Source organism: Herpailurus yagouaroundi, unplaced genomic scaffold (assembly GCF_014898765.1).
Source record: "Herpailurus yagouaroundi ecotype Mexico unplaced genomic scaffold, PumYag 182, whole genome shotgun sequence".
NCBI lineage: Eukaryota > Metazoa > Chordata > Mammalia > Carnivora > Felidae > Herpailurus > Herpailurus yagouaroundi.
In genome coordinates, this window is record NW_024412413.1 from 1,779,259 (window position 1) to 1,797,750 (window position 18,492).

Sequence of the window (18,492 nt, forward strand, 5' to 3'; positions counted from 1 at the left end):
GAAAGGAGGGTCCGCGGTGTGCCCCCTCAGTGGACAGGGGGTGCTGGGGAAGGACAGGGGGCACCTCGGGGGTTTGTCGGGGCCTCTGCCGAGTGGCCACTCTGCGGTGCCCAGGGCGGGAACAGACATTCAGGTCACCACTGCTCCCCAGTCAATCCTGCTCTTTCAAGAGCCTTCGCCCCGCTCTGGGGGGCCCCAACCCCTTCTCTTGGAGCTTCGAGCATGCCCCTGCCCCAGACACGAGACAACATCACCAACCACCAGTTGTGCCCCGTGGGCCCTCAGCTACCTCCTGAGTGGTTCTGTCACGCTCTCCGAGATGGCCCGAGGGGGCGGAGACAGCCCAGGGACCGACTGATTGGAGCCCAGAGAACGAGGCGGGCGTGGAGGCAGGCGTGGCCTCTCCACACCAGGAAGCCGACTGCCCCCGTCATCGCCGGTGTGGGGCCACCTCCCCTCGAGGACCCAGTGCCCGGGGCCCACCGCCCTCCCTGCGTCCCAGAGTGAGCAGGGCCGCGTACGCACCGTGGTGGTCTTTATCCGCCCTCCGGGCTGCGTGCACGTCCAGCCTGACCGGTTGATCAGCAGGTCACAGCCTTCACCCTCCAGACACGGGAGCATGTCGCACCACTGCTTTGTCTTGATGATCCGAGCTGTGGGAGACAGGAGGGCGGTCAGCGTGGCTCAGCTGGGGCGGCGCCCGCACCCTGACCCCACCCCACCCTGGGCGCCGGCCACGGGGGCCGAAGGTCTGGTGGGCGGCGCCCGGGTCACGCGGGGCGGCCGGCCACTGCTGCCCCGGACCCCGATCAGTGCTGCTCCCCAGGCCCGGACCTGCCCCCAGCCCCCAGCCCCCAGTAAGTGGTAATGGGGTGTTGAGGACAGTTTCAGGGAGCAGCCACGGCCTCGTCCTGAAGTGGACAAGTCTGTTCTCTCCTTAAAAGCAGCACTTGGGGCGCCTGGGTGGCGCAGTCGGTTAAGCGTCCGATTTCAGCCAGGTCACGATCTCGCGGTCCGTGAGTTCGAGCCCCGCGTCGGGCTCTGGGCTGATGGCTCGGAGCCTGGAGCCTCCTTCCGATTCTGTGTCTCCCTCTCTCTCTGCCCCTCCCCCGTTCATGCTCTGTCTCTCTCTGTCCCAAAAATAAATAAAAAACGTTGAAAAAAAAAAAAAAAGCAGCACCGATGTCCCTCTGGTGTGGCACACGCGGGCCGGGTGAAGGATGGGGACGCAGGGGCCGGGGGTCGGCGCTGCGAGCGGGGTCCTCAGGAGGTGGGCCAGTGCTGCCATCGGACCGATCCACGGCGGGTCTCGCAGTGACCACGGCCCCTCCCTGGTCCTCCTCCAAAAGCGGGGGGGCTGACCTGAGCCCCTGTCATCGCCTGGGGTGCAGGCAAGCGACAGGGTGGGTAGACCCCAGGTGGCCGCTGAGCCCGGAGTGACGCGGCGACCATAAAGCCCGAACCAACCGCTTCCAGGCAGAAAAGAGCCACGTTTCTCCCTTGCTGGAGGCACCCCATCATTTTGTGGCTGCGGGCCTGTGGCTGCTTTCCGAGTTAGGACACAGCGCGCGTCCTTCCAGAGGCACGTACGGCCGGCTGACCGCACTTTTACAGGAAGGGGATCCGCGCAAATCGGAGGGTCCCCCGTGCAGGGTCTGTGCGTTCAGACCGGATGCCCCCAGCGGGCCAGACGCACGCTTCCAACCACAGCCTCGGCCCCAGCTCCCGCCCCCCTGCCGGAGGACGCACGCGGGGGTCCAGGCCAAGCGAGCGCAGGCGCGTGTTTGTGCATCTGCCCTGTGCCGGTGTGCCTGTCCCCTCGGGGGCGGTGGGAGGAGGCCAGCGGGGCCGGAAGACAGGCCGGGGGCGGGACCTGGGGCCGTCCAGAGGATGCACTAGGTGGTCACCTTGAGACCCGCTCCTTTCCAGGCCAGGCCACGGACGGGACTGCACCCCGCTAAGTCACAAGGTGAAGCCCTGACCCTCTAACCCCCAACGTGTGTGCCCTCGGGGACAGTGCTCTTACGGAAGTCGGGTGACATGAGGTCACGAGGGTGGGGTCCCGGTCCCATAGGACTGGTGCCCGTGTGAGAGCAGACACCGAGTCCCCGCTGTCCCTCAGCACCGAGCCCACGAGGACACGTGAGAAGCCAGAGGAGGCCTCTTGCTGGAACCTGAGCCACCGGTGCCCTTGCCTCAAATCCTGGCCCCCAAACATTTGCTGCTGAAGCTGCCCTGGGGGTGGCATTTTGTCACAGCAGCCTGTGACACGAGGGACACTCACCCCTCGGACACACTTCTCATTCAGCTGGAAAGTCAGCACGGAAGACACTGCAGCTGAGAACCAGTGCGGCTCCCCAGGGCAGGGTGGGGACGCGCAGGACTCCATGCGCAGCGTCCCCAGGAACGTCTCTGCAAGGAGCGGCCGCTGTCCTGGGCCGGACCCTTCGGGGAGACGCTGGGTGCAGGCGGGAGCCCCTCCCGGGCCCGGCCACGTGGGAGCCAGCGCTTTGCCCAGTGCACCCCCCCCCGCCCCCCCCCAGGCCTCCCTCCTCCTCCACTCATCATTCCTGCCAGGGCCCCACCACGACGTCCTGTCCCGGATGCACCGCTTCGTCACGGCAAAAGATGGCCCCAAAGCCCTGTTGGAAGCCAGGAGACGGACACCCTAAGCCCGCGGAGCGGCTACGGATTGAGGCACACGCCCGGCCCAATCCCCGGAAATCCCCTGCGTGGCGTCTGGACGAGGATCCTGACAAGTGTCGGGGAAGCTTCTCTGGGATCAGCGGGGAGGATCGGCGAGGAAGGGGCTTAAGTGTGGATCAAAGGGAATCCGCATCCGCGCTCCCTGTCTGTCTCCCTGAGCCGCACCCAGGGAACGCGGTCACCGAGGCTCCGCCACCGGGGAGGCCTGGGCCGCCCCAACGCCTGACCGAGGGTCCGAGAGCGAGAACAAGGTGTCTCGGGGACGACGTCCCCTTCGGCGGCGAGAGGACGACGAGGTTCTGCAGGCAAGAAGGCCACGCGGGCGGGGGACTGCGTCATCCAGGAGGGGGCTGCACAGACAGTGCTGAGGGCCGGTCCCGGCTGGGGCTGTGCTGCCCAGGGTGCGGGACACCCTGGGACACGGCCAGACGCCTGAGCTGGCGGGGCCGGCAGAAGGGCCTGGGTTCCATGCTGCACTGCCGTGTGCCGGCTGCGGGGCCTCAGCAGCAGCATTTGTCCACCCTCAGGCCCGGTCCTCCCAGGGGAGCACGGTGCCAGGAGGAGGAGCAGGGGCCCACACAGGGCTCAGCCTGTCGGGGCGCTCACGGATACACATCCCTCACGGTCGACCCCCTGCAGCCACTGGGGCTGGCGGCCGTGGACAGACGCTGGGGGAGAGGGCCCCAGCCTCGCGTGCACCCTGAGGACCTCGGGACGCTCCCGTTAGCCTCACAGCAGCTCCCCCTGCCTTGCCAGGCCCTCAGCCGAGGCCACGTCACTGCAGTGTGATCCCGGGCTCCTCCTGGGCTCCGTTCACCTTTATGGAAGCAGCCTGGAGGCCGCGGACCCCACCCCTCCACTCCTTCCCGTCACACACGCAGCTCTGAAAGTGGGGAACACGCAGCCCCCCTCGCAGTGTCCACACGGCCGATCACAGATGTCCCCGCCTGCTCACATGTGCTCCTGTTCACACGCAGGGGAACACGGCAGTCACGCAAATGCACACAGACTCTTAAACGCACGAACACGGGCAAACAGCACGCACCCGTCTGTGCGTCCACGAGTGCGTGCGCACACACACGAGCGGACGCATCAAGCAGCTGACGGCCACCCGTCCCCCACGCAGCGTGGCGGCCGGGTGTGCCGGGGGCCGGCCCCGCGGAGGGCACTGGCCAGCCGCTGCTGAGCACACGCCTTCTGTTTGCTGCAGAGCTCAGCTCAGCCGGCCCGAGCCCACTTCCTGCTGGAGGCGGTGGCAGGCACGGCTCCGGCCACCGTGTCCCAGGGACACAGGGACCTTTCGTGCCACACGTCACGGTGTCGGTGACGCTGAGGCAGCTCTGGTGCCGGAGAGGGCACCCGCCAGGGGCTGATGGTGCCCCCAGTGGCTGACAGTCAGGAGCCTCGGCCGCGTGAGCAGCTGGGCCCCCGTCTCATCAGGCGTCATTGGCACGTCCCCTGGCCTGTCCCTGGGCCCCGGGAATGCAGGCTTTTCCAGACTGGGGCTGGGGGCCAAAATGGAGCCTCTGATGGGGCATCTGCTCGGACGTGGGGGGTGCCATTGCCCCTCCCTCGGCCCGTCCCCACCTCGCATGGGTCCCCAGAGACGCCCCCAGGCACCCAGCACTCGCACCTCCTCTCGCCAGCCGGTCCCGCTCCCTGTGAACATGCTCGCACCTGCCCACACGCACCCCGGGGCGGCTCTGTGCACCTGCTGCTGGCTGGGTGCCTGCCCCTCCCCCGGCAGCGAGCGCTGGGAGCCTCAGGCTGGGGCCCCGAGTGGCTCCTGGCCCCGCTCCAGACTGCCCTCCACGCGGACATCCCAGGGACGCGGGCTCTGCCTCAGGCCCCTGCTGCTTCAGCCCGCTGCAGCCATGGGCAGCGTGTGGCAGGCTGCTCGGGACACAGCTGGACGGGCATCAGAGGGCCAGAGGGGCACCGAGGCCATGGTGGGGCGGGTGGCCCTGGTCCGGGGAGAGAGACCGGGCACTGGGGAGAAAGGCCACAGCGTAGGGCCCGCAGGCAGGGGCCACAGTGCTACAGGCGGGGAATTTGCCGGACGGTCAGTTTGCCCAGACGGCGTTTGGGCCAACGGTGAATGGAGCTGAAGACGGGTCAGGAGAGCCACAGAGTGACGGGGCCGGACAGGGGGCAGCGGGGACGCTTCTGAGAAGAGACAAGGGAGAGACTACCTTCCGGGGAAAGGACAGCGGGACGGCAGCGGGATCGGAGGAGGGGTCCCTACGCAGCCCCCCCCCAGCAACATGGCCTCACCGGCCCTGGGAACACTGGCCCGGCACACGGGCACACGTGCCCCGGAGAAGCCCCTCCTTCCTCTAAGAGACGCGCGAGCGGCCCAGCACCGGGTCCGAGTCAGGCAGTGGGGGACCGTGGACACAGCCGGGAGCTCCTCCCGCCGGCCCCCGACCCCAGCCCGAGCCAGGAAGGGGCGGCTCAGGGGGCTCCCCGCCTGCGGCAGGGCTGGGCGGGGGGACGCGGAATGTCAGGGTGGCGGGTCCAGCCCGCGTCCACTGCTCCGAGCTCACCGAGCTGCACGGCTTCGTGACTGAAGGGCAATCTTCTCGCCCCCGAGAACACTTTACTCTCCCGGAGCAGCCGGAAGCTTCCATCCAGGGCAGAGCCTGGGCTCGTCCGGCTGCTTTGCGAGCACACCCTGCGGGCCACGGGGTCCCTGGCCCCGTGTGGGGGTGCACCGAGGACCCTTGCTCTCTGCCCCTCAGACAGGGACTCCCACACAAGGGCATGAAGGCACGGAGCCCTCCCGCCACGCTCCCCGGGTCCCCCACACCGTCCACTGGGCCACCCTCGGGGACCGCCTGCCAGAGACGCAGGGCTGAGCCGTCCTCTCTGAGCACCGTCCCCCAGGGAGGCAGAGCCCGCCAGGGTCCACTGGAGGCGACCACGGCGGCCGTCCCGGCTGGTGTTGGGGCCCCGTGAACGTCTCCTACTGGAATCCCAGACTTTGGGCCCTCGGTGGGGACACGTGCCTCCGCCCAGCTACCCTTTTACATCAGGACGATGACGGTCAGGCAAGCCGTGCTCCTTCCAAGGACTCTTCTAGAAAACACTGGGGACCTGCGCCCGTGGGTGCAGCCTGGCCGTCCTGGAGGGCATTCTGTGCCTACAAGTGTGCCCCCACTTGCTCCGCAGCCTTTGCACAGGGAGAGGGGGTGGCGCTAAGGCCACACGGTGGGGGGGGGCACAGCGCCCGGGGCCACAGCACCCTGCTGGCTTCCTGCCCGAATGCCCCTCCGGGAGCAGTTCACGAGGAGAGAGCGTGGCAGGACACGGGCACGGCTCGGTCCCCTGCCCCTGTCACGACCGGGTCACGCCCATTTAAGGCAGTGCTGGAAGGAGACAGCCCGGGACAGGTGCCGGGAGCCCCTCCCACCAGTGCCCGGGACAGCTCTGGGGGAAATACGGGGGCTCTGCCGTTACCAGCGCATTTCAGACAACATGTGGGCGGTGTCCCCAACTCCACAGCCTCCGGGCAAAGGCAGAAGAAAGCGTCAACGTGGAGCAAACTGGCAGGTGCCACGCCCAAGGATCTCCCCCGAACATCTGCCCTAGAAAAATGCTGCCAATTTAAATGCTATTGGTTCTGCAGTTTTGTTTGTGTTTAATCTGTAAGTGGTCTCAGTCTTTTTCCAGTTTACAGTCTGGTGAGGACACCCGGCTTGGTGTTTGTTCATATCCCGGCAACATTATAATAGAAACCGTTTAGGTCAGTCGCGAGGGGCCCAGGGAAGGAGCTTTCCCTTCAAAGGAGTTTTCAAGTGATTTAAGTCTGGGCAACACCCGCTGCCCACCCGCGGTGAGCTGGGCAGAGGAGGCAGAGCCGGGGTGGGAGACTGACGCACGGAGCCTCCGGGACCAGACTGGGGCCGCAGAAGGGAGCCCAGAAGGTTCCGGTCCCGCAGCCCTCACCACCCTCGCCCCAGCCAGAGGGGCTTGGATCTCCTGTGACAGCCCCCTCTGGGGTCTCCCTGCCGTGGCCCCAGCCTAGAGACGGAGGCACCTGGAGGCGGGCGTGTGCTGCGAGCATGGGCTGTGGGGTAGCCTTTCTTTCCCCCCGTCCCTCCGGCCCCTCCATGGGGGAAGCGTCTCCCCGGAGATTCTCATAGATTCCACATTTGTTGTAGTCGTTCGGGTAACGGAACATCTTAAGTCGCTCGCAGCGTCATGCAGAAACCAGGGCCAGCCCCAAACTCGATTAAGCACTGATGGATCCCTGCCCGCCGCGGGGCCCACCCCTCCCCGGGGCCCGGTCAGCCGCTCCTTTCTCCTTCCTCCCAAATGACCTGTGAAGGGCGGGGTGGAGACTGGCACAAACTGATGTTGGCTCACGGTGGGGCCAGGCCGTGCCTGGAGGATGCTCAGTCCCGATTCTCCTTCTCTGGAGCACATTCCAGAAGCCTCAAAGGCCCAGGAGTCTGGCTGCAAAGTCTTCTCTGCTGCACTACCCCTACTCAGCAGATCCAGCTCCCTCTGGCTCAACAGGCCTCCTCACCACCGCCATCACCACCACCATCACCACCACCATCATCACCACCATCACCACCACCATCATCACCACCATCACCACCACCATCACCACCATCACCACCACCACCATCACCACCACCACCATCATCACCACCATCACCACCAGCATCACCACCGCCATCACCACCGCCATCATCACCGCCATCACCACCAGCATCACCACCGCCATCACCACCACCATCACCACCAGCATCACCACCACCATCATCACCACCATCACCACCAGCATCACCACCACCATCATCACCACCATCACCACCACCATCACCACCACCATCACCACCACCATCACCACCACCATCATCACCACCATCACCACCAGCATCATCACCACCATCACCACCAGCATCACCACCACCATCATCACCACCATCAACCATCAGCAGCTCCCGGACTGAGCTCTTGTCGTACTGGGCACACTGGCCCCTTCACTCCAACCACGCTTCTTGGCGGAGGCTCTCCGGAACCTCTTTCAGAACGTGCGGGTTCTGAGGGTTCCCGGGACAAGGAACTGTGAGAAGCTGGGGTTCATGCCCAGTGGCCAACCCGTAAGTGCCCTCTTGTGGCCTCTGTCACTCCAGGACAGACCTCCTTCTTTTCAGAAGCCCCCCGTGTCCCAGTCTGATACCTCCCCGCTTGTGCCCACGGTGCGGCATGAGCGGAGACTGGTGAGGAATCTCAACCCCGTCGCTGAGGATGTGGACACAGGGGCTCCTACATCTCATTCTTCACAGCCTCCAGCCTCCCTGGAGGACAGCTGATGCGGGAAGGCTGCAGAGCTGTGTCGGCACAAACCCACCCGGCTTCCTCCCATCGGCGGAAAACCCCGCTGGAGGCAGAGATGGTTATGCGGCTGCAGAGGGGGGGCCCGGGCGGCACCCCCAGGCCCCGCAGCGGAGCCCGCGGCACGGGGGGCAGCCAGCCAGGACCTCCTGCCCGCCCTGACTCAGCCGGCGAGGGCCGTGTGTCCTCCCCAGCCTGGGGGGCCTCAGGGCTCGCGGTGGGTGGTGAGCAGGACTGGGAGGCAGGAGGCCGGGGGTTCGAGTCTCAGCCCTGCCACCACCTGGACTCCTCGAGCCTTTCGATTCGGCTCCTAGTCAGTGTCTCCAAATCGATCAACAGAAAACACGCCGTGCCTGACGCTTGATGCTCTGGAGGGACGTCCAGCTCCTGGCCAGGGCCTGACGCTCCCGCCTCGTGTGTCCCAATGGCAACAGAAGGTAAGCCTGTGTCCTCACCGTACAGACCGCATCCCCAGGGCCTGACCCTGGAGCCGGCGTGAGGCACTGATGTCCCAGCTCACCCAGACGCCTTGCAAATGCTGGGCCAACAGCTGTGGCCCCTGACGTGCCAGCGAGCAGCTTAAATGGGGAGCAGTAAGGAAGCGTCTGGGCCAGCACGGGGCCCCCGCCGTGTCGAGTGTGTTCCATTGGATAACTGGTCTCGCCCAGAGGCAGGTGGGCGCGGGGGTGGGGTGCGCACGAGCACCTGTGCGTGCCCACCCGAGCAGGTGCTCAGCAAACACTGAGGAAATGCCCAGACACACAGAAGAGCGGGCCGTCACAAAACCCGACTTCTGACATGTCGGCTGCTGGTTCGAGTGTCCCCAGTAACTCCAGGTGACCCTAAGACCGAAGCGCAGACTTGCCTCCTTGGCCCATAAAGCCCGTGAACGTCCAGCACCCCGCTGCCTGAATCCTGGCCTCCTTATCTCTGTCCTGCCTCCAGAACCTTCTGCCCTGGGCCTGATCACATGTCCCCTCCACCTCCCAGGCCACCCTCTCTCCTGGTTCCCGAGTCCAGGCCAGCATCTGGCCTGCCAGGTCGCCCTCGACGCCCTCACACCCCACATGCAGCCAGCACTGGGGCCCGGAGCCCACACCTCCGGGGGTGCCTGTGCACCCCTGAGCTCACAGAGCGCCCCCCTCACTTCCACCCCTCCCGCGGAGTCCTCGATCAGAACGTTCGTGTTACAGGGAGGAATTAGCACGAGACCGGAGCCGGGTGGGACTTTCTTGCCCCAGGAAGACAAGTGGGCACAGCCCGCCAGCAGGGGTCTCGGCTGCCCCCTCTTGGGGACCCCCCCCCCCGCCCCCGTGAAGATCCGCCACGGCGGCTGGGCCGGGAGCTGAAGTCCCAGGTGATCAGGCTCAAAGCTCCCTTGGACCTAATAACAAGCAGGACGCCGGGCCATTTGCTGAGTTCATTTACAATCTGGGAGGGTAATGGTGCCTTACACGAGTAATTTCTCATGGATCCTCAAAAGAGCCACGGACTTCGTCTCCCGAAGCGCGTTCTTCTTGGGAAGACCCAGGAGGCTTTTATTTACTCAGTAAGACTCCCCGAGCACTCGCTCCGTGTGAGCGGGGCGTCTGCACCAGCTCCTGGGCCGCGGCCCCACCGGGAGCAGGAACACCCCCCCCCCCCCCCCGGTCCGGGCCACGGCTCTGAACCTGGGAAGACGACCGCGAGACACAGGGGACACGCTCACGGACCGGGACAAACCACACACGCTGCAGGCCACAGAGAGCCCGAGCCACCCGCTTCAAAGGCGGCCACCTGGCTCTCTGGCCAACGACTTCTCTGGAAGTGGCATCGTCTGGACAAGCACGTAAGGTGAGGCCCCGTGAGGAGCAGAAGACGAGGAAACGCCATCATGGACCCCTCGTTAATGAGGGAAAACTCGGATTTATGACCTCATTAAGCCTCAGAACCCTCCTTCAGGAGGGAGCATGGGCCCCTTTCACAGACAGGAATACTGAGGCCTGGGAGTTCCCCTCTCCTGCTCCCCCCTCTGCTACCAGATGCACACCATCCTCCGAAGGTGCCCCCACCCCACCATCACCACTCCTGAAGCCCCCCAGGGGGCCAGGGTGAGGGGCGCTGCAGGTACCCAGGCCCAGACTCTTCTGGGCCCCATCCCCATCCCCCCGCCCCATGCTCAGGCAGTGTAAGTCCTACCCGTGTTTCCCCTGATGTCCTGCCCCCCTGCCTCTCCTGCCCCCCAGGTCTCCCTCCGTCTACACAGTCACCCCCTCTCCTGGAAACCCTTCTCCGCCACCCCTCCGCCTTCCGCCTCTCCCTCTGGGACGGCCCTGCCGCTCCCTGCTGTCCCTGTGGTGGGCCGTGGGAGGGCTTCTGATGACCCCAGACCCGGGACTGTGCGGGACCCCTCGGTGCTCTGCTGAGGTCCCCGGGGGGCGAGGGGACAAGGGATGGAGGGATGAAGACACAGGACAGGAAGGCGCCCGGCCCACCTGGCCCAGGTGGTCACAGATGCTCAGAGACATAGAGTCTGGGCAGGCGTGGACCCTGCGTGGCAACCCCATGCCCGCTCGCCTCGCCTCCCTGGCGACACCGGCCCGGGACTGGGTTTATACACCCAGATTTCACTCCTCACTGCCTTCATTCCTACCTATCAGGGGTCCTCAGGAGGCGGGGCTGAGGGTCAGAGTGGACCCCAGTGGAACCTCCTCACCAGAGCCACGGCACTTCCTATGGCGGTCAAGCTGCTGACCACGTGTGCACACGTGAGTTGAGCCGTGCAGCCGTGCATTTGTGTGCGCGCACACGGGTGTGATGTGCACACGTGTGTGCATGTGTGTGTGCGTCCCTGTCTGTGGGGTCTGAACGTTCTGGTCCAGGACCTGAGCCGCATGTGACGAGGGAAGTCCGGGGCCAGCTACACCCCGCCCAGCGGGAAGGACGCGGAGGCTCCCTCCTCGTTTTCTGGCACCAATACGCTTCGGCTCGATCCCCGTGAACGACAGCAGCCCCGCCAGGCCCCTCGCCCACCCCCGAACCAGAGGAGACAAAGATATGACCCCGAGGGACCCGAGTCTGGCCGACGGTGGCAGGTGTGGACAGCAGGCCCCGCGGCGAGCACGCTCCCGGCTCCGGCCTGGACAGATGGACGGACGGGGACAGACGTGCTAATTTGCCTGGGGACCGTGGAGACCGCACCGCCGCGCTCAACGCCAGGCTCTTCGCTGCTCACAAACCGCACGGCTCCCTTTAGAATAAACCGTTTCTTCGTTCCCATTAACATATGAATCTGCTTATTTTACTCGACAGCTTGGAAAAATGAATCATCCAGAAGAAAGCCAGTGGGGCTGCAGGAGAGCTCCGGCCACATCCTCCGACAGGATCCCAGACAGACCCTGTCCGACCGAGGTGGGGGGGCGACCCTCCCCGGCAGGTCTGACCCGGAAGGGTACACCCCCCCCCTTGTCCCGCTGGGGTCAGATCACACACCGGGAAAGGGGCAGCTGACGCTTAATACACAGGCACACGTACTGATTACAGGTACACACACACACTGACCCACAGGAGCCAAACGTAAGTGGGACATCCCAGGGTTCCAGAAAAATCTACCGTAGGGAGAGCTGATGTAGACCGTGAGGTCTTAACTGAGACAGGATCCCTGTAGCGAACGTTCTGGAAGGGGAGGAGTGCCCTGGGCTCCCCACTGCTCTGCTCCACGGGGCGGTGCGTTAAGGCCCCTCCTGGCAGGGGGGCCCATGGGGCTGGAAGGTCAGAGGGCGCCCTGGGGGCCTGGGTGCCCCCCCCCCAAAAGCCCACTTTCAGCCGGCCCTCCCTGGGCAGCCTGGTGCCAGGGGCAGAGAAGTCAGGTGAGCACTGCCCTGAAGGACAGGGCAAGGGTGGTATAAAGACAGGGGACTGGACACGGGGACATGCGTGCAGGGTCTGGGGGGCACAGCGAGGTGCAGCCTGGCCCGTGGAGGGCCGGGGGCCTTGTGGAGAGGAGTCTGTACGTCCAGACCCCCCTGGTGGGCTCCAGGTTTCCTGCCCACGCCCCCTGCGGGGTCGGCCACACGGGGCTCAGGATGATACAAACAAGCAGAGTATCCTCAGAGATGCCCCCGAGCTTAAGGGAGAAACCCATTTGCTCTCAGCCCCAGAAGCACCTTCTGTGCTCCAGAAATTCTGCTTTGAAACGTCAGTGCCCAAACACATCAGGTGAGCACGCAGCGGGGGAAGGAGCGGGGCCAGCCGGCCCTTGGGGAACGCCACCACCGGCTGCTGGGGACAGGCATGAGGCCCAAGGACACGGGGATGCCTCGCGGGTCCTCACAGGGACGTCCGTGCGCGGTGAGTGTTACAACCGCTGGGATCACCCCCAGGAAGGCCCGACTCCCTCATCGTTACATCACAGAGGGGGACACGGAAGCTCAGGGGGGGGGGGGTCAGGAAACGTGCCAGGGTCCCACGGCTGCCAAGTGACCCCGCGGGGAGCTGGGCTGGGGCAGCCTGAGCAGAGCCCCGTGCTGTCTGGATCCGTGTGGCCCTTGGGCAGGAGCCTGGAGGCAAGGGCACGGCGGGAGGAGGAAGGGAGGCTTGTCCGAGAAGGACCGCGTCTGGGGCAGTCCCGCGGGCCTGTGTCCAGTGGGGCCGCCACAGCGGGGCTCCCTTGCCACCTGCCAGACGGACGTCTGCACAGCAAGGTGGAGTCGGGGATGGTGGGCGGGTGGAGGTGGAGCAAACGGAATCGGGCAGAGTGGATGCCAGCAAGGGCCAGCCCGGCCCAGCCGGGGGCGGGGGACAGGCCTCAGGAAGAGACCAGGCTCTTGGCCCCCGGTCTCACTCTGCGTCTCTCTCCCCTCCCCCACACCGGATGCAGTCAGAGCTCCCGGCCGCTCCGCCGTCCCCCTCCTCTGCCCGGCACTGCCGCGGTTCAGCACCCCGCGCCAGTGGCACTTCGGCTGCTTGTGCCTCCAGTTTAACGCTGCTACAAACACACCCGTCTTCCCTTCTTTCGAATTATTTTCTCAAGACAAATTTCTAGGAGTGGAATTATGGGATCGAGGGTCTGGGCATTTCCATGGCCCTGGATGCGTCCCGCCAGGCTGCTCACGGAATGGATTCCGCCCTGAACGCGGCCCCTGCACAGCTCCGAGGACGCCTGTCTTTCCCACGGGAGCTCCGGCCCAGAGTCACGTCCTGCGCTCGGCGTGCGAGTGTAGACGGGAGAGGGGTCCCAGGGCAGCCTGAAGAAACACGTCCCACCAATAAGCCGACCTGGGGTGGAAGTTCGTGCAGCTAAGTGCACGGGAGCAGACGCCGTTCTGAGAGTCACACGCGAGAGACGGAGGCCCCTGCCCTCTGTGGACCCAGGGCTACGAGGGGCCAGCGACTCTGGGAGGCAGAGGGCGTGTGCCTCCCTCCCACCCTATCAGCACCCAGGCTGCACGGCCTGAGTGGCGCCTTGTCCCAGCCCTGTGCCGTCCCCACGGCAGGAAGCATCTGACGGGGGTTGCGAATGAGGGTCTGGGGCCCCGGGTCTCCCACTGTGGTGGGTCACCAGATGATCTGGGAGCATCCGACCCCCGAGGGAGCTTCAGGCCGCACTGTGGGCTCAGGGTGGCTCCTGATCCCCCACCTGCCTGGGAACTGCTCCCCCCCAGACACCTGCAGACCCTCACAATGGTCTCCACCACGGAAGCCGGTGAAGAGGGAGATACACCCAGGGGCACTGGGGTGGCACAGGCAGTGAAGCATCCAGCGTCCGCTCAGGTCATGATCTCACGGTCCGTGGGTTTGAGCCCCGCGTCGGGCCCTGTGCTGACAGCTCGGAGCCTGGAGCCTGCTTGGGATCCTCTCTCTCCCTCTCTCTGCCCCTCCCCCACTTGTGTTTTCTCAATTTCTCAACATGAATAAATGAACTTGAAAAAGGGAGACATCCACATCTCTCTACCTGTTACCTATCATCTATCCTATCTACTCTGTCCATCACGTATCTATCGATCGACCCATCTATTTACCTCAACTTACCTGTCTACCGATCTGTCTATGGGTCAACTTACGTGCCTACCTATCTATTGATGGACTGGTCTACCCGTCTGTCTGTCCGCCTGTTGACCCGTCTGTCCATCACCAAAGCCCCCATGCGCTCATCGGCCCCCCTCAGCGTCCAGCCGTCGCAACAGCCGCGCGTCTGCAGTGCTGGTTTGCGGTGAGCCAGGCCGATGGCGCCACAACGGAGAGGATTAATTTCGCCCCCTGGCCTCTGCCCCAGCGTCAGGCTGCGGCTGAGGGGGGACAAGGGGCGCGGGAGGGAGGGGAGCCTGCAAGCTGTGCCCAGGTCCGGGGCCCATCCCTGGTCCGGCTCCCAGCGCGAGGCCCGCCTGGCAGCATGTGGGCTCCAGCCCGGCCCAGGGCAGAGAGGCCCGGGGCCCGGCGTCCCATGGGCCCCACGGGGGAGGTCTTGCTGGGCTGAGTCGGAGAAGGGACAGGGGACGTGGCCACACCCAGCAATCCTAAGTCCTTTACAGAGTGCCCAGTCCAGGTGACGGCGGATGGGCTCACTGTGGCATACGGGCAGTGCACTGATGGGGGTCCACGTGGTGCTGGGTGACGCGAGCTGGCTGTTGCCATCGCACAGAACCGAGCCAGCAGAAGGATGGCCACCAGGCCAGGGGACAAGGGAGAAGATCGGGAGGTGCCAGAAGGAGTCAGGGAGGGATCCTGCACAAACTCTCACGCAGAGCCTCGCTCTCCCTCTCTTAGCCTTCTAGAATCTTCCGTGACCCATCGCTTCTCGGCCTTTTGGCTAAGATCAAGTGTAGAATCTTCCGTGACCTGTGCAGTCACCCTCCTGGTCTGGGATTCGTGCCCTCGCCAGTGTGCCCATCATTTAACATCGAGGGGGCTGACAGCAGGTGAGTCTGTATGAGTCGCCTGCCCGTGTGTCCTCACTGCTAGAGCAGCCCCCACCCCCACCCCTCACTCCAGACGGGCACAGACCTCCATCAACTAGTTTGCAAAGGTGTCCCACAGACCCCGCCCCGCTGGATCCTCAAGGGGCCACAGCAGGAAGCACGCTCCCTGCTCACAAAGGCGAAGCCGGCCCCAGCGCTAACTCACAAGCCAGCAGGAGATGGACCTCCCGGCGTCCGTGTGGCCGGGGAGCCGACACTCAGGGTTCTGCCTCGTCTCGGGGGTGGGGCCTGGCCCGAGTCCCTGAGATGCTCTGGGTCGTCTTGGTTACAGGAGGGAGACGGAGAGCTCGCAGCCAGCGCCCCTGCAAAACACCTGTGACGCCCGGCCTCGTCACTCACAGGCAGGTGCTGCTGGATGTTCCCCGGGCTCCTCAGACGAGGCGGAAGGCCCACGGGCTCCGGCCTCAGATAAACCCATCAGGAGCAAGTGGGGTAGCAGTGGGCGCAGCTCGGCCTCCGGGACCCCTGAGCTCAAGCAGGGGCTCTGCCTTCTGGGCAAAGAAGGCCACGAACGTTCACTCAGGCTGAACCCAGTGTCTCCTGCCTCAGGGACACGGGCCTGTCCTTAGGAGCATAGAGCCAGTAGTCTAAGAACATCCTACACCAGAGAAAGCACTGGCCATGGGGTGTCCACAGGGCAGTGGCGGCTCAGAGCAGGCCCTGGGCCAGCCGGGAGGGATTCCTGGAAGAGGTGAGATTAAAGGAGTGAACTGGCCACCGCGAAGAGGGAGACAGGGCGCTACAGGCAGAGAAAGGGGACCTGAAGCCCCGGGGCAAGTGTGTGGTCACTGCTGTGAGCTTGAAGCATCGCAGAGACACAGGAAGCTCCGTGTACTCAGGCGGCTACAGAGGCCAGGGGGGCAGAGGCCGGCACTGGGGTGGGGGCAGTACACTGGGTGACCAGGCCCCCGGGGCAGGTCCCGCCAGTGTCTTAGAAGGGCCATGGTCCTCCAGGCCATGCAGGGAGCTGAGCAAGGGCCTGAGGGCTCAGAGTCCATTAGCCAGGTCCCCCCGAGGCCTGCCGAACCCCACGCGGACCCTCAGGCGGCACTTTCTGGAATGTGGTGCCTATTCTAGGTGGGCTCTCCTGGGGCTACGGCACGTTCGGCCAGCACCTGGTCAGGGAGTCAGCCTGCCCAGGCCCGTTTCCTGAACAGGAGGGGGTGGAGAGGAGGGAGGACCACACCCTGCAGCCCTGGCTAGGAGCCCCCACCTTGTCAGAGAAAAGGGGGCTTGTTCCGGCAGCTTCCCTGGCCCGCCAGCCCGAGGGCAGGAGCTGGGATGTATCCACGGTGCCATGAGGAGGGCAGGGGAGGGACAGCTCCCCACCCGCCGACCCCAGCTCCCCAGCGGGTGAGCCCCGGCCAGGAGATGCGGAGAAGGCAGCATCTAGCTGCAGGCGGAGTGCGGGCGAAATTCCCGTGCTTTGGGGAGGCTCCCCTTCTGACAGACGGCACATCACCAGGAGCGTCTGACTCCCCACGAGCATCCCTGCGCCCCGGCCCGCCTCCTGGAGAACCCGCATCCCAGGGCAGAGAGCACCCTGCCAGCGGCCAAGGGAAGCGTCTAGCTAGAGGCTCGGAGGTGCTGGGATTGGAACAGAGGGAGGCGCGGAGCAGGCAGGAAGGACAGTGACCCCCAGTCAGACCAAAGCAGCCTGGGGGCCCGGGGGGAGTCCCGGAGAGTGGCCGGGACGGGCCGGGCGTCCGCATTTCCAAAGCCCCGCCCGGGAGACTCCGACGTACCCCTCGGGGCCGCAGGGGTGACCTGGGTTCCAAGGCAAGAGCCAGTGCATTGAACCAGCTCGGCCTTCGTTGAGCAAAGCAACCCAGACACAAAGGCAGCTGACGGAGCAACACGCACACCCTCACGTTACCGTCGAGTCTCTGTGCGGACGACTTGCTCGCGTTTTTGTAAAAGTCATCGGGGGCTTGGCCCTCTCCGCTGGGCTAACTGAACTCTCCTGAACCCTGAGACCCTGAGGGTGCAGGAGGGCAGGCGGGCCAAGGAGGCCTGGCCAGGCAGGGTCGCCCCAACCCTGGACCAGGAGGGCAATGCGCTAACGCCCTCCCCCCCCCCCCCCCCCCACCCCAGCCAGAGGCGGACAGAGGTGGAGAGCATCCCCCGCGAGTCCCCCAGCCTTGTGCCTCCCGTCTGCAGTTGAGCGCCTGTGAGCGCCAGGTCGCGGGAGGGATGCTGGGGACGGGGGCGGGAAGGGCCCACAGCAGCCAGTGCATGGTGCTGGGGCGCGTCCACACCTGCTTCGGACACCAGGATGCACTGTTTCCCAGGAGCAGGCGAGGTCGAGAATCTCCCTTTAACCCCCTATGCTAAGAAGGCAGGCCGGGGGCTCCCCCGCCCCACAGCCGGGGGTGGAGCGGGCTTGCTCACGGCCACGGTCTGCGAGGGAAGCAGGGCCCGGACCCGCCTGCGGCTGGCCCTCCGCAGCCCGAGGCCCAGAAGGCAAGAAGCAAAGGGCACGTGCCCTCCGTTCCCCCCAGGGCTGCCCGGCGCGGGCCCCTTCCATCGCTCAGGGGAAGAAAAATTCGGCAAACCCGAGATCACATCTTAAAATTAGACAAAATTTTCTTTCTACGACCTCGAGACAGCATAATCTAGCGTGAACGGTCTCAATAATTATTTTTTCTTTAAATAGTTACAGGAGAATGTATTAATTTTCAAGATGGTCCTCTGATTAGCGTGATTCATTAGCTGCCTAGGACTATCCTGCGGCACAGGAACAGGAAGGCTCGCTTTGTGATGCGCACTGAGCCACACCAGTGGAAGACACTCCAAACGTGGGTAATCAAATCAGATTGAGGAGCAGAAGGAGGGAAAAAAACACAGTTGTCACATGCTAGCTGCTTCATTATTTCATTAGGATTAAGAAATGTAAGTAGAGGGGAAAAAAAAGGCCACTGCAATCATTATTTTCTTGGGCAAATTCCCACAAGTTGACAGGAGCTACTTAACGGGCAGGACAAGAGAGGCAGCCGGGTTTTAATTTCAGGGTGTGGAGAGGAAAGCGTCTCCCTCTGGCTCCGGGAAGCAGAAGGGATCCTGTTGGGGGAGCTGAACCACGAGGGGACAGCCCCCTTCCTTCCTTCAGGGCTGGGACATCCCTTCGCTTAGGCCAGCGGGCGGCTGCGTGTGCTGTGGGTGTCAGGCTCTGGGGAACAAGCAGAGGCGGAGACAACGCGGAGGTGGGTCCTGCCTGAACAGGGGAGACGGGGGTCACGGCAGGGAGGGACTGAGGACAACGCTGCTTCCTTGGGGAAGCCAGTGCCCTGCTAGGACTCAGACTCAGTCCTATTCACAGAGGTCTCATTCACTGTGGAGCCCACAGAATATTCAGGAAGCCATCCTCCGTTTATCCCTCCGCCTACAGATCCATCTATCCACCCACCCATCCATCTTTCCAGCCATCCATCCAGCCATCCATCCACTCACCCATCCGCCATCCAAATATGCAACTACCCAT

The 18,492-nt window shown here is 64.7% G+C and overlaps 1 protein-coding gene across 1 annotated transcript in view; it reads right to left on the reverse strand.

Moving 5' to 3' along the window:
• The window catches only part of TAFA5 (TAFA chemokine like family member 5), a 177,206-nt gene that overhangs the window by 34,470 nt on the left and 124,244 nt on the right, over nucleotides 1-18,492 (reverse strand). The window contains exon 5 of the mRNA XM_040491811.1: nucleotides 526-653. Within this exon, the coding sequence (XP_040347745.1) occupies nucleotides 526-653 (128 nt within the window). The remainder of the gene's footprint in view (nucleotides 1-525; nucleotides 654-18,492) is intronic.